The 13131-nt window shown below is 47.1% G+C and overlaps 1 protein-coding gene across 4 annotated transcripts in view; it reads left to right on the top strand.

Annotated features, from left to right (window-relative positions):
• The window catches only part of PCYT1B (phosphate cytidylyltransferase 1B, choline), a 33118-nt gene extending 22092 nt beyond the window's left edge, over positions 1 to 11026 (top strand). The window contains exons 7-8 of one of the 4 annotated variants that reach the window (XM_074905630.1): positions 1855 to 2043; positions 7605 to 11026. In XM_074905630.1, coding sequence (XP_074761731.1) covers positions 1855 to 2043; positions 7605 to 7811 — 396 coding nt within the window. In that variant the 3' untranslated portion in view covers positions 7812 to 11026. Of the gene's footprint in view, positions 1 to 1854; positions 2044 to 6734; positions 7030 to 7604 lie in introns of those variants that run through there. The other 3 variants (XM_074905642.1, XM_074905652.1, XM_074905660.1) reach the window with 3 other exon arrangements.
• The last annotated feature ends 2105 nt before the right edge of the window (positions 11027 to 13131 follow it).

Raw genomic sequence — 13131 nt, forward strand, 5'->3', positions numbered from 1 at the left:
TTCTTTATTCCCATTGCGAGAAGGCAGCATAGAGAGCAAAGATTTTGATATCCAAACCTTCTCTACAATGCAACAGGATAAAACAAAAAAAAACCCCAAAACCAACCACTGAGCAGTGAGATTACAAAAGGAAGCTAAAATAGTTTTTAAAAGACAAGGAAGTGTGTTAGGAAGCTGGTACATAAATGATGCTGAAGAGGTCAGAAGCCACATCAGGTAGGGCAAGAGTGCCATTTGAAAGGATGGTTCAAATTATTCATCTTCCATGTACAGAACTGCACCTTATCCTCCAGTGAGGAGTAAACACTTAACAAAAATGAAAGTTTACTTTCCTTCATTTTCTGTTTCAAATCTCAACTTATGGCCTCAAGATAACCCACATAACTGAAATCTTCCTTGTGACTGGGCTGGCTCACAGCAGCACTTCCCACCTCTTCCCTGGAGCTGGGAAACCCCATTGCGAAGGACTGAATTGTGTCATTTCATGAGGGTTTAGCTTACTTCTTATTTTGAAGCCTAGCAAATAAATCAGGGCGCAGATCACAGGGCAAAAATATTTATTTCACTGCTTTTTTTTTCAGTCTTCTGCACCTCTAAAAAATCCTGCTTGTAAGTACTCCTCCCGGAAGGATCCATAGTGCAAATATCTGTTAAATTAAGGCCTGGATGCCTTGGGGGTTCTCAAATTTATCCTTTAGCAGCTCTGAGGTTAGGATGCTGTTGCATACGGTACGCTTCCCTCAGTCTCGAGACACTGATGTATCCTGAAATCTCTCCTGACATTTGGTTATTTAGCTTATACTAATTTAAATGAAGAAATACTAAGTTTGTGTGCTTCAAATTAAAAACCACAGGATTTCACCAAGGCAGAAGAGCGCTGGTTTCCTTGTTAAAGGAAGGGTTGATCACCTATTAGGTTCAAAGTGAGTTTGGTTTCTTTGGACGTTGAGGATTTTGTTCAGCCTTGTGGCCTGCAGAGATGGTTCTAATGATTCACAAGCTAGAATAATACCCACCTCAGCACTAAACAGTTTTTTGTTTTTTTTTTTTAAAGTAAATTAAAGTGCTCATTAAATTAAGTCCCCAGGAAATTAAAAACCACTAGTGATCTGTGCTTCTACAGAGACCATTACACCTTCAGGGGCCCAGCATTAGTTAGCTGGGTGGTACATTTGCAGAGCACAGAAGCGTTTCAAGACAAAAGCCCTTTAACTCTGAAGTATTTTAGAAGCTTGGCCCGACAGGAGCTCCCTAACATTATCTTCTCTGTCCCTCTCTTTTCTGTGTGACTTAGCAGTTAGGAGTTTACTCTCTTACCTATAAAGTTTGCTGGCCACAAGCCACTGGCCTACACACATCTTTATTGCAGCCAGGAGCTCCTGTATTAGCCAGGCTCAGAGGTGAAATGAGTTTTCCTTCTGCTCTGGAGAAACCCAACCAAAGAGATATTTTGGTTCAAGTTAACATCCAAGCTGGCAAGTCAGCAGTGGGCTGTGTTTGCTAGGAAACCCAGGGAGATTTGCCTTTTGCTTACTGCTAAGTTTGAGCTGTTAATTTCTCACTTGTATCCTTCACAAGATTCATATCATTTTCAAAGTGCATTCAGTTTGAAAATATGGAAAGATTCATGTAGTGAATTAAACACAGTAATCACACAAGACAGTCTTTGCAATATGTACCTTCTGCACTTCGTTCCACAAATGTTAAATTTGCATTTATAAAAATAATGTGGGAATAGTTAACCAAGGCCATATGTATTAGGATACATTAATGCAATTTTTTTCTTCTCAGCTGTCAGTGGCTAATTATTTCCAAGTTCCTGTATATTAATCTCTGCCCACACTTTTAAAACAGGAGAAGAAATACCGCTTTCAAAACCAAGTGGACAAAATGAAAGAAAAAGTCAAGAATGTGGAGGAAAAATCAAAAGAATTTGTTTACAAGGTGGAAGAGAAGAGCCATGACCTCATTCAGAAATGGGAAGAAAAGTCCAGAGAATTTATTGGCAACTTTTTAGAGCTGTTTGGACCTGATGGAGCCTGGGTAGGTATTCTGCCATCCCAGGAAGTTTGAGTGAGTTTTGTTTTCTCCTCTGTAACACAGATCAGGAACAGATTATTTTGCTGCAGTCTGTTTTGAAAGCCAGCACAGTAGGATTAACACCAAACCTGCTTGCTGAATCCAGTAATGCATGCCAACACTGCAGCAGGAGGATTTGCCACTTCTGGCTGTTGCTTCTTTAGGATTTCTGTCTTTTGTGAAGGTGCAATGCTGAAAGTGAGTAGAGCTGTGTAACAGCAACACATGAGCGAACAGGCTATTAGAGTCTGTTCTCCCCGTTAGCACTAAATGGGACCACATAGACATCAGGGAGGAATTATACACTGGAGGTGGTGAGGGAAACGGGACCATTGAAAAGTTCTTCAGTAGTTCTGTTCATGCTATGTACTCAGCAACAGAAGATGTCAATTTTTCTAACTTCAAAACCTACTGATTTAAAGTTCCAAGAAATTGACTGTCTGCAAGGTAGGCTCAGGTGGAAATGAAGCACTTTCAATGCTCTCCTCAGTATGTGCTGGCTCCACAGAGCCCATTTACCAAAGGTCCCCAGGTGCCTTGGAAAGGCAGTTCAGAGTCTGCTGCAGCATCCTGTGAGAAACCCCAGGGCCTCAGCTGCTCAAACCAGTCATGCGCTGAGGGGTGAGTTGGTGACACTTCAGAACCCCAGAAGAGTCCTAGCCCCCATCTTTCAGTTCTGGTATCTTGCCAAACATTGAGAAGCTTTGATTTCTTTTACTACTTCCCTTTGCTACATTGAAACCAGTAGCGAAGCTTAATTTGAACCTAGAGTTTGTCATTTGTTTGAACAGACCTTCTTAGACCTTCCTAGTGGGGTGCGTTCTTTCCCAACAAGCTCTGTGCAGCTGTGCTGTGTGAAAGCCCAGGCCCCAGCCAGACCCTCCAGCGCAGGCATCAGCTCGGACATGCTGCTCTAGCTGCAAGCTTGGAGTGAAGCTCTTGCTCGGTTCGAGGAAATGTGAGCAGGCACGGAGGAGAACAGCAGCAGTGTAGGGTGAACTGAGTGGAGCAGAGGAAGCGCTAGACAAATAACCCCTCGGAACAGCAGGATGTACTTCAGAGGTATGTTTTCAGACTGTGGCACACAGGCAGCTCCCTCCTCACTTGAGAGCAAACCCTTTGCAAGAGGCTTGTGCAAAGCTTTTCACTGCTCATGGATCACAGTTTGAGGCCAAACGTCGATAGAGGCAGCAAGCCAGAAAAAACAGTTTAGGATCAGCATGAAGTAGATAGTATTGGAATATTTTTAAAGAGCCAACACACATGTAATGTTCTCTCAGGTCACTCTTATTATCAGTTCATACCTGAACAATCATGAAAGGTACCTTCTGTTGAAAGGATCTCAGCAGAGTTTTTGTTTATAAACGCACTCAGGAAGAGTCACAGATTGCTGGTGAATAAGTAGCCATGTCACAGCTGTGTCACAACTTGGTGCCTCCAAAGCGGGTAGTACCTGCCTCTTACTGGAGTTCTCGCCTTTTCTCTGGCATGGCTTGCTGTATTGATTACCACTCGGTTGAGAAAAGCCTAAAATTAGGCTGTGAAGGCTTCAGAACAGAGACTGCATCTTTATAATCTCCTTACAGCTATGTCTCTAACATGCATAGGCAGGTGCTCTCTGAATAACACTGGATCCAGCTGTATAAACAAATAACTTATTTAGCAGTTTGTTCATTGACGGTATGATTTTCCTTGGAGAGGGGAAGAGGGTACATCTGATAAAAAGCCCAGGTTTACCTGCATTGTAGAGCTTGGCAAGTGTTCCCCATGTGGGATGGTCCTGTGGCCACAGGTGCTGAATAAATAAAACTGACCCTATCAGAGCACGTGAAACCCACAGGAATTGAGATGATACTGGCTGTACAAAGAAAGGAAGATTTTAAAAGCCTTGATCCCATTCCCTGGCTCTACCTACTCAGCACTGCATACTAATGGCATTTTTAAAAACCCTTTGCTGATGAAACATTTCACCAAATTCAATAAGAGAAAAGCTGCTATGCAAAGGTCCTTCAGGAGCTGGGTGTTGCCTGTTTCCTGAGTTAGTGTTTGACCACAGAGTAGGAAATCTGGTGCAATGACAGAGACCTTTGCTAAGAAAACAGGAGTGAAGCCTCCTCACAGTGTTGTAGGAAAAGCATCGGTGACAGCGAGCTGAGAGGTGGTGTGGCTTTTTTGAAATCAGTTTGAGCCTTGGCAACAGGAAGGACTTTAGAAATAATGATAACTTGCTATTAGTGGCAAAACTGCTATTAACATTAATTTACCTTATCACTGTTAGTTAGATGTTGCTTTTAATGTTGACATTAAAAGTACAGGAATCATTATGGGCATGCTGGATTCCTAGATCAGTAATTTGCATGCCATTAATATGCTATTATTATTTCACAAATAATTATTATAATATGCTTTATGCTAGCATCAATTTTCTAAAAGTAAGGGCCATGTAACCCACAAAAAATGCCCATTTGTGAAAAAGGTCAAAATGTCAGTTTTCAAATGTCAAGATGTCTATAATTCATCAGCAATTTTGCCCACCTGTGCAATCCCTTCGATGTATTTTTTCTGCAAGAGTGTCACAGAGGAGTCAGAAACAATGATTAATGTGGCATGAAACTTTTGTTCTGGTGTGAAGGATCACCAAGCAGCCCGGCACGGAGGCCCTAATGGCAGGGATGCTGCTCCACAGAAGCAGAAGGCAGCGGGGTTCATCCTACCTCCTCTCAGACACATAGAAGCAGGCAGCTGCAGTTCAGGTCAGCAGAGAGAAAGCAAAGCTGACAGTAGAGCAGGGTTTCTGTGCCTCAGAAGTGTTCCTTCAGACAAGGCGTCCCTTCAGAAGGGCGGCTTCCTTCTGTTCAGTGCACAGAGGGCGTCAGGGGCGGCTGCACTGGGAAACAGCTGCATCACCTCAGACATCAGTGGGGGCTCAGGTAGATTTTACAGGTTGCAGCCAGAACTCAGGGACATTGTTTAGCCCACACCCTGTGTCCGCAGCCTGGACCTGAGCATGGCCTTGAAAGAATCAGCAGCTCAAAAGCAGCAGTGCTCCATAACACCAACTAGCACTTGTTTTCTAAAGCAAAGGAGTGTCAACATGTAGGCAAAATTAAGAAATAGGCAAAATATTTTCACCCAGTAGCAAGTTTGTCAAAAACAAAGCGTTATCTCCCTAAACTGGTTGGGCGTGCCTGAACTTGCTTGAACCAAGGCTTGGAAATTATTTTCCCACCTCTGGTAAAGGTCCAGAGTGCACCCAGTCTTGTCTAACCCTGGCACTTCAAGGAAGCTGTTAGCACTTGTTCTACTTCTTCAGCACCCAGTGGCCTGAGGAGCACCCCCCAGTAGGAAGCCCTTGCCTACGAAGGGCAGGGCTTACCCTGCTAGAGCACAGACAGAAGGGAAGAATCATTCTGGAGGCAGATGAATGATACCACCACCTCCTCCAGCAGCAGTTGTGGCTTTGGCCAGCAGCCTGCTGGTTAAAGCACTAACACAGGAGGCAGTTGGGACGGGCCAGGTGCTTCCTTGCTGAAGGTGTGAGCACACCAGCTTGTTCAAGCAACAGACTCTTTGCTGGAGCAGGGACTGGGAAGTGGGTGTCCTGCAGCCTGGCTGCGGGCCTTAGCAGGAAGGTGGGATTTTCCTTTCCATCCCTGGTCTCTGTGGCCCAAGGTACAGTTGAGTACCCCCTGGCACAGGGAATACCGGGCCAAGCTGGACCACTTCAGTCTCTCCCGGCACTGGTACCACACCGCTGTGAAGCACCACAATGTGACTCAGCTTTTTGAAGTGGCTGATAAGGTACCAGGGGTAGGAGGGAGGCAGAGTGTTTTACTTTGGCCAGGAAAAAGATATTTCATACCAAACATTTTTTTTGTTGGGGCTTATCTTCAGTGAGAAGATGAAACAGACTAAGTCAAGCCAACAAAACCTCAGTTTCTGTGATCTAAAGGAAATTTTGCACTCCTACCACTGAATTTCAACAGGCTCCGGGGCTTTGCCAGCCTTGGTGACATCTTCATGGCTCTCAGCAGCCCAAACCTCCCCCCATCCAAGTGCTTCCTGGCACCATTTATCAGGAGCAACCACCATCTGCTAACTATTGAGATTTTAGGAAGACGTGACTATTTTGGACCTAGCAGTAGTGCAGAGGTAGGTTACACGCCATGGGGCTTTATGCACGAAAGCAAGGCTAAGCGTGGCTCCAGGAGGGAACTGTTCGTTCATTCTGCACTGCAGCAACATTCAGGCTCTAAAGCTTAAGGTAATAAAGGCCAGTGTGATGAAGTTATAAACTGGGTGAGGGAGTTTACAGAGGAACAGTTACATTTGGTATTTGTGCTCAGTGGTTAATGGCCAGGATTAACCAACACCAGAACTCTGATGGGAGAATTTATCCTGGCAGTGAATGCTGAGTTTCAAAGAGGGAAAGGACGAGCGAGGTGGGCAGCCACATGCCCCTTGGCTGGGAGGAGTATCATCACAAAGCAGAGTTGCTGCAGGGGAAAGGGAAGGAGGAATAAAACAAAATCTCAAGCTGAGAGTCTGTGGACTGCAGGTGCCCAAGCAGGCAAACCCAGAATACAATTCTGCACAAGTATTTTGCTCTCAGACCTGAGCAACAACTTAACTTTGGGCTGGCTCTTCTGTTCCAGCCGAGCATCCCCTGTGACCCAACTCCCAGTACTCCAGCCAAGGTTGAGACTTCTTGTTCCCCAGCCCCAGGAGGAACTGCGAGGCAGTCGCATTTGGCATTTTCCACGTGAAGCCTGCAGCAGCCACACAGTATGCACCAGATCTCCTGTAACCCAGCCTGGCAGCCTAACGCAAGGCCGTGGAGGCACTAATGAGTAGCAGCGTTTGCCTTAGTGTAGCAGATTGCTTGATAGAAAAGGTGGCCTCTTCCACCCCACCAGTGCTGGCTGGCCTCCACTCAGCTTTACAAAGCAAAAAATGACAATAAAGCCCAAAGCAGAACATAGAGGCTGCACGTGTTTCTCTTTTCAGCACATTCTTATGCCAAATTTAAGGGGTTGGGTGGCGCCTGCTCCAGGTAGCTGAGGAAGTGGCTGCCTCTCTTGAGAAGGCAAGGAGGAAAGAAGGTTGGGCCAGCCAGGAGGCTCAGCAGGAGCCAGGTGGTCCATTCCAGCACACTAAAAGGGAAAGGTCCTGGGAACAAGGAACATTGGGAGTTCAGGCAGAAAACTGACTCTTTGATGCACAGTGTGACCAACATATACAAAAAATCCAAAGGGAGCTCCCCCTAGCTGGCGTAGGACAATGCACACACTGAAGGTGTCCGATCGAAGAAAAAACCTTGTCATATAAAGAACGGGTTATCACAAGCACAGTAGAAGAGGCAAAGGCCAAATGTGAGGTGAACTGGCCACACGTCCGAGCGGGTCTGTCCTCTGTCTCCCTGCTTTCTCCCAGGTCAGAGGCGCAGCGCAGCCCCTGCATGCCCACAGACATACCTTCCCCTCTGTGCATTACTCAAAGAGCGTCTTTTCACTGTGCTTTTACAGAAGCAGATGTTCCAGGAACGAAGCGGCCGAATGCTCCAGGCTTTTTCTCCCCGGCAGAGCCCAAACAGCAGTCCTACACGAGGCCGTTCTCCATCCCGCTCTCCATCTCCACCCTGGGTTTTCAATAAAGCCTCCCCTCCCTCTTCTCCAAAAGCTCCCTCTGCCTCCCTCAGCAGCATGAGCGAGGGAGATGAGGATGAAAAGTAAAATATATATTTTTTTAACCATGAGACAGAAGAACAAGCTCTGAACTCAACCGCTGGATGGGGAGAAGCGTGAGGAACATCTCTGGTATCTCTGACAGCAGGGAACGTGCTCTGGGAGATGCTGAAAACAGACTGGAGCACAGCAAGGGAGATCTCAGGAAGAGCTTATCCCATCCCCACTCCCTCACGGTGCCTGGAGGCCCGGCCAGCAGTGCTTGCCAGACACAGTACTGGGGACTGACAGAAAAGCATACACCTTTGTACAAGTTCTTGCCCATGTCTCGCTGCTTACAGCTGCTATGGCCAGGCCGGGGCGGCGGGGAGCTCCGCACCGAGTGGGGCTGGCGGGACGAGCCCTGTCAGCTCCCGAGCCGGACCCGGCACACAGGCACGCAATGGCTGTGGCCCGTGGACGGAGAAGACGCGGTTGTACTGGACCCTGCTAACCTTGAGCTCTTCTGGCATGTGAAGAAATGGCATTGCTGCAGCAAATACATTCAGAAAAGGGAAACAGAATTTTACTTTTTTTTCTTTTTAAATGAAATCTGCCCCAGACTCCAAACCATGCCAGTGAAATGGAGAGGTCTCCAGCTGAGTTGGTGGAAATCCCCTAAATAGATTCAAGCTATTGAATGCTGCTTGTTGACCAAGCCTCCATAAGGGGTATATGTAAAGAGTCAGGCTGTACTTGCTTTATCAAATTGCTCCCCCATGTTCCTAGTGCCTGAACAGCTACCTGATAACTTCTGTTTTGCTCCCTGGCTTTATGCTTTGGAGGCAAGAAAGTAAATGAAAAGACAGCCCTAGCTAGAATGTGTTGTTGTAGGAAATAGATAGTTTGAAGATGTTGGTGATTTTTACTGGTGAAAGCTAAAACACACACGTGGGATCCCGAGGCCTCAGGACATGGCCTCCTAGGAAACCCTCCTGCTCCCTGCTACATATCACCAAACAACGAGCATGACAGTGCTGCTGTCCTCACATGTTACTTGGCTGGTTAAACAACTTCTCCAACTCTATAAACAAGATGTGTTCACAGACACCCTGTGCTCGCAGGGGTCCTGAGGCCATTCCTATTCCTCTACCCTAATATGGAAAAAAAAAGTTGGAAAAAACAATGGAAATTTTAAACAGGATTAGGCATGGGGATTTTCTTTTTCCATCCGTGACACCCATACAGCCCCAAGCAGAACCACAGAATGGGTAGCATGAGTGAAGCTTTCCCCTCGATGCCCTAGCTGATGTCCTTCCAGCTTGGCAAAGCCAGACCTGCCTGACATCCAACTCCACCATCCCATCCCACAGCCGGCACCTGGGGAGGTGGCTGCAGACTTGCAGGATTTCTGGGCACGGGGACCCCCAGCCCCCAAGGCTGCCCTGCCCCACAGCTCAGAAAGACTCAGGAAACACCCAGCCCACACCACTGTGGTCGGGCTGCAAAGCAACGGTACCATTTAGCTGCACCAGCGCCCGCTGCGGGACCAGGGCAGCGAGGTGAAGGGAGCTGCCAACTGCCTGTCCCACTGGCAGCCTGTGGGCACAGACCCCGGGCAGCCTGGGCAGGGGGTCACAGCAGCAGAATCACTGCTGTGTCACTGCCGCCTGGAGTCTCAAACCCATGAGGACATGCAGGCTGCTGCGGGCAGCACCAGTCAGCGCTTTGCTGGTTCCCTGCACAGGCAGCACAGGAAACACTGGGAGAGGGGGTGCTCCGAGCGGCTCTTGGGAAAGAACAAGATGCCCGAGTACCTGAGCACACGGGGCAGTGGTACCTGCTGGCAGAAGTCCCCCCAGGCTATCCTTACCTCAGTGAGTGATCTAGTAGGTCCTAGAACTCCTTTTACTCCTTCCCTTCCAGACACTTTTCCAGGCAGGTAAATTACAGACCCTTGTACCAGGCACCGCATCAGCCCCACACTCTGTTCATTCCCTACAGCTTCCATCCATTCCCCGCTACGGGGCAACCGATTTTCCTTTGGCAACATTTTGCCAGACGCTTCTTGGACTACCACAAGACTGAGTACATAATGTCTCGTGGTTTACTTTGTCCCTGGAGTTCAAGCTAGTTCCTTCTTCACAGAGCTGCAAAAAGAGATGAGCAGGGAGTAGGGTCAAAGTGCAAAGGGAGAGCCACAGCTACTTCAGCTGCCACAGCTGTGTGCCCGATGGGACGATGCAATTAAGACCTTTCTCAGCCTTAGGCAACCTGTTACTGTAATTTCATACTTGGGATGCACTTGTTAGTTTTTCTGATCCTTTGCAAGTCTTAAGTCTTCCCATGACAAACCGATCCTCCACCATGAGAACCGTATGCTCTCTACTGGTGCTGTTTGTATGATGAGCCATGTCCAAATGCAATGGAGGTGGGCAGGTTTTTGTTCTTCGCTTTTACAGTTTGTTTTTTTTTGTTTTAATTTCATAGCACTTACTGTTCAGCAGCCCTTGTTCAGTGGTTTGAGTGGAAGACAGCACCACGACTTGTAAATAGGAACTGGAGAAAAACTCACCAGTGACCTCTTCTAAACAGAAGCTGTTTCTCAGAGTCACAGGTGGCTACCCAGTGACAAAGCCATATACTGTACCAGACATCCGTTCTCATTTAGGATATCAATAAGCTGAAGCCTTTGCCCTGCTGGTACAGACACCAATATCCATGTGCTGTTCTCCAGCAAACCAGAACCTCATTGTCTCTGGACACGTGGAGGGCAATTTTGCACTTCTGAGTCATGGTTGGGTTTTATTTTTCATGAGTGTTGCTTTAATTCAGTCCTATTTATCAGCCAAGCTCCACATGAAAAATAAACAGTGTACAACAGATACTGCTGCCTCTCACTTTCATTTTATAGCACCTTTGGACACATAAACACAACCCCAAGCGTAAGCCCCACTGATAGCACAGCGCTTCTTACGCCCAGTCCTTTGTACCCCGGGGCTTTATGTCCCCACAAATGCACTACAGCAGTTTCACCAACCTGCCCAAAATCCTGCTGCTTGAGTTACTTCTGTGGCTCTCTGCTCAGATGGGATCACCTCTCTCCTCGCCTTCACCCACATTTTTCTAGCTCCAGGGTGAAAGTGGAGAAACGCTGCCTCAGCTGGCAAGGCCCAACTTTAGACACCAGCAAGTTTGAGACCTCCCTTACCCTCTGCTCCTGGTGCAGTAGAATTGGGAGCCACTATTTTAGTTCCTACTTTTAGTGGAAGAAAGAGGCAGTGCTTTTGCAACCATCCTGGTTCTGCTCCTGAAAACCATCCCCGGCAGCAAGCAGTAGCTGTGATGCTCTCGTGTGTGCAGCTTTGCCAGATTTATGTAAAACTGCAGCAGCAAACATCAGCCACAGGGACAAAGCCTGACACTGGCCTCTGGACTTGGCTCTTCCTTCAGCTAAGTCAGTCTGATGCCTCAGTGCTCCTGCTTCACTGTTTCACTTGTTATCCTTTCTGTAAGAAGTTATCATTGCAGCAGCTGTAGGAAAGACTGATTATTTATTGAGCTGTCCTGCCTCAGGCAGGGAGAAGCTGAAACAGCAGACAGGGACTTACGGCTTCCCAGATCTTTTTAATTATGGAATAAACAAATTTCAAAGTCATTCAGCATGGCAGAGAAACTGTTTAAAGGCACAGAGTCCACACTAAAATGCTGCCTCATAATACAAGCTTTATTACCTAAGATGGAATTGGGGCTGTTTTGAGCAGTGTCTTGCATCACTTGGGAGATACACAAGACCTCCTCAGATGCACCCAGGAGCAGGACAGTCAGGCCAGCTGCAGCCCCACTTCTCTTCCTCTCTGAGCTGCCTCCACAGCTCTGTGGAGAAGGACCATGTCTGACTGACGCCTGCCCACAATCTCACTGCCTTTTAGATGCCAGTTCTACACACACACCCCCCCCCATGCTGCTGACAGCGCTCCAGGAAGGGACGAGAGGGTCCCCTGTTCACACGGGCCTGATGTAAACCCAGGGACAACGTCAGCCACCACCGAGTTGGGCCCTCCCAGACAAGGTGACACAACGCAGGAGGTGCAGCACCCTGTGGTAACTTCTCCCTCTACTGCAGGCAAGCACTGTGTTAGGCAGGTTTGGAACAAACTTTAGTAAGTATGAACTGCAGAGTGTTTTCAGTTTTGTAGCTGGTATTTCACTGCACCATAGAAACCCTGAAAACACTAGCAAAGAGCACGACTGGAGGTGGTTGGAAAGTCCCCACTATAAATTCGTATGAGCTCATACGAAACAGGTAGAGGAATGTTTGAAATGTACTGCAGAAAATCATCTCTGCTTCTGCAGTCACAAGGCAGAGCTCTTGTGCCAGCACTCTGAAACATCTACAGTATTTCCTTAAAGTATTCCATTGTTTAGGCATGAAATATAACACTGTGTAACTCACAGGAATTATGTAATTCAAAAGGCTCAAGAAAGATAAAACCAACATTTAAAAAACCCATAATTTTGTGTGTATATCAAAAATTTTTTTCAAATACTGTAGGGACATAATTCTCAAGAGAAAGAAAATACTTGGAATAGCACAAATCAGTACTGACAGCTGGAACCTGGACAAAGTTAATGGAAAACAGGCATTTCAAACGAAGATACAGAAAAACTGCAGAGGAATCCTGACTTCCTAAGGGGCCCAGCTCAGAGGCAGGACCATTTATCAAGGATACAGCTATAATAAACCCCTAGTGTTGCCCATTCTGCTCTCTCCTGAATGCTGCTTTCCCTTCTGTGTCTGTAAGTCATCCCTCTGGAAATCACACTGTTCACTTCCAGTTGCTCTCCCCCTGAAAAGGCAGCAGTGATTTTGGCCTGGAGGCAGGACAGCCTTCACACCTTGCACAACTCGAGGCTACAGGCCACACTGCAAGTGTAACTACCAGCTGACTGTCAAAGAGCTGGAGTCCAACATTGCTGGCAGATCTTTTACCTCCTTCCCCACTCCAAAGCTGTCACTAAATAAGGTGAAGCTGCTTAAACTCCCCTTGGAACATGATGTTTGGGGCTTTGCTTCCTCAACCGCAATCCTTGCTCTTCTGCTCCAAAGTCTCAGGAGAATGACTTCTGCCGACAGAAGCCATCCGGTGGGTCCCCAAGGGCCGTGTCCCCGTGAGCACACGCCCATGTTCAGCCCAGCCTGAGGTCAGAGGAAATTCTTGTTTGGGTTCAGGGCAAACCCCCTTGGGAACAAGAAGGTCCCCTTAATCATCGTCAGGTCAGAAAGGAAGGGTTTGACACTACATCAAATACTTCATGGGAAAAGAGTCCCATATGATAGTACATAATTAAATAGCAATTTCACTTGAATCTGGTGCAGAAAACAGCT

This window comes from Athene noctua, chromosome 1 (assembly GCF_965140245.1).
Source record: "Athene noctua chromosome 1, bAthNoc1.hap1.1, whole genome shotgun sequence".
In the NCBI taxonomy this organism is placed as follows: Eukaryota; Metazoa; Chordata; class Aves; order Strigiformes; family Strigidae; genus Athene; species Athene noctua.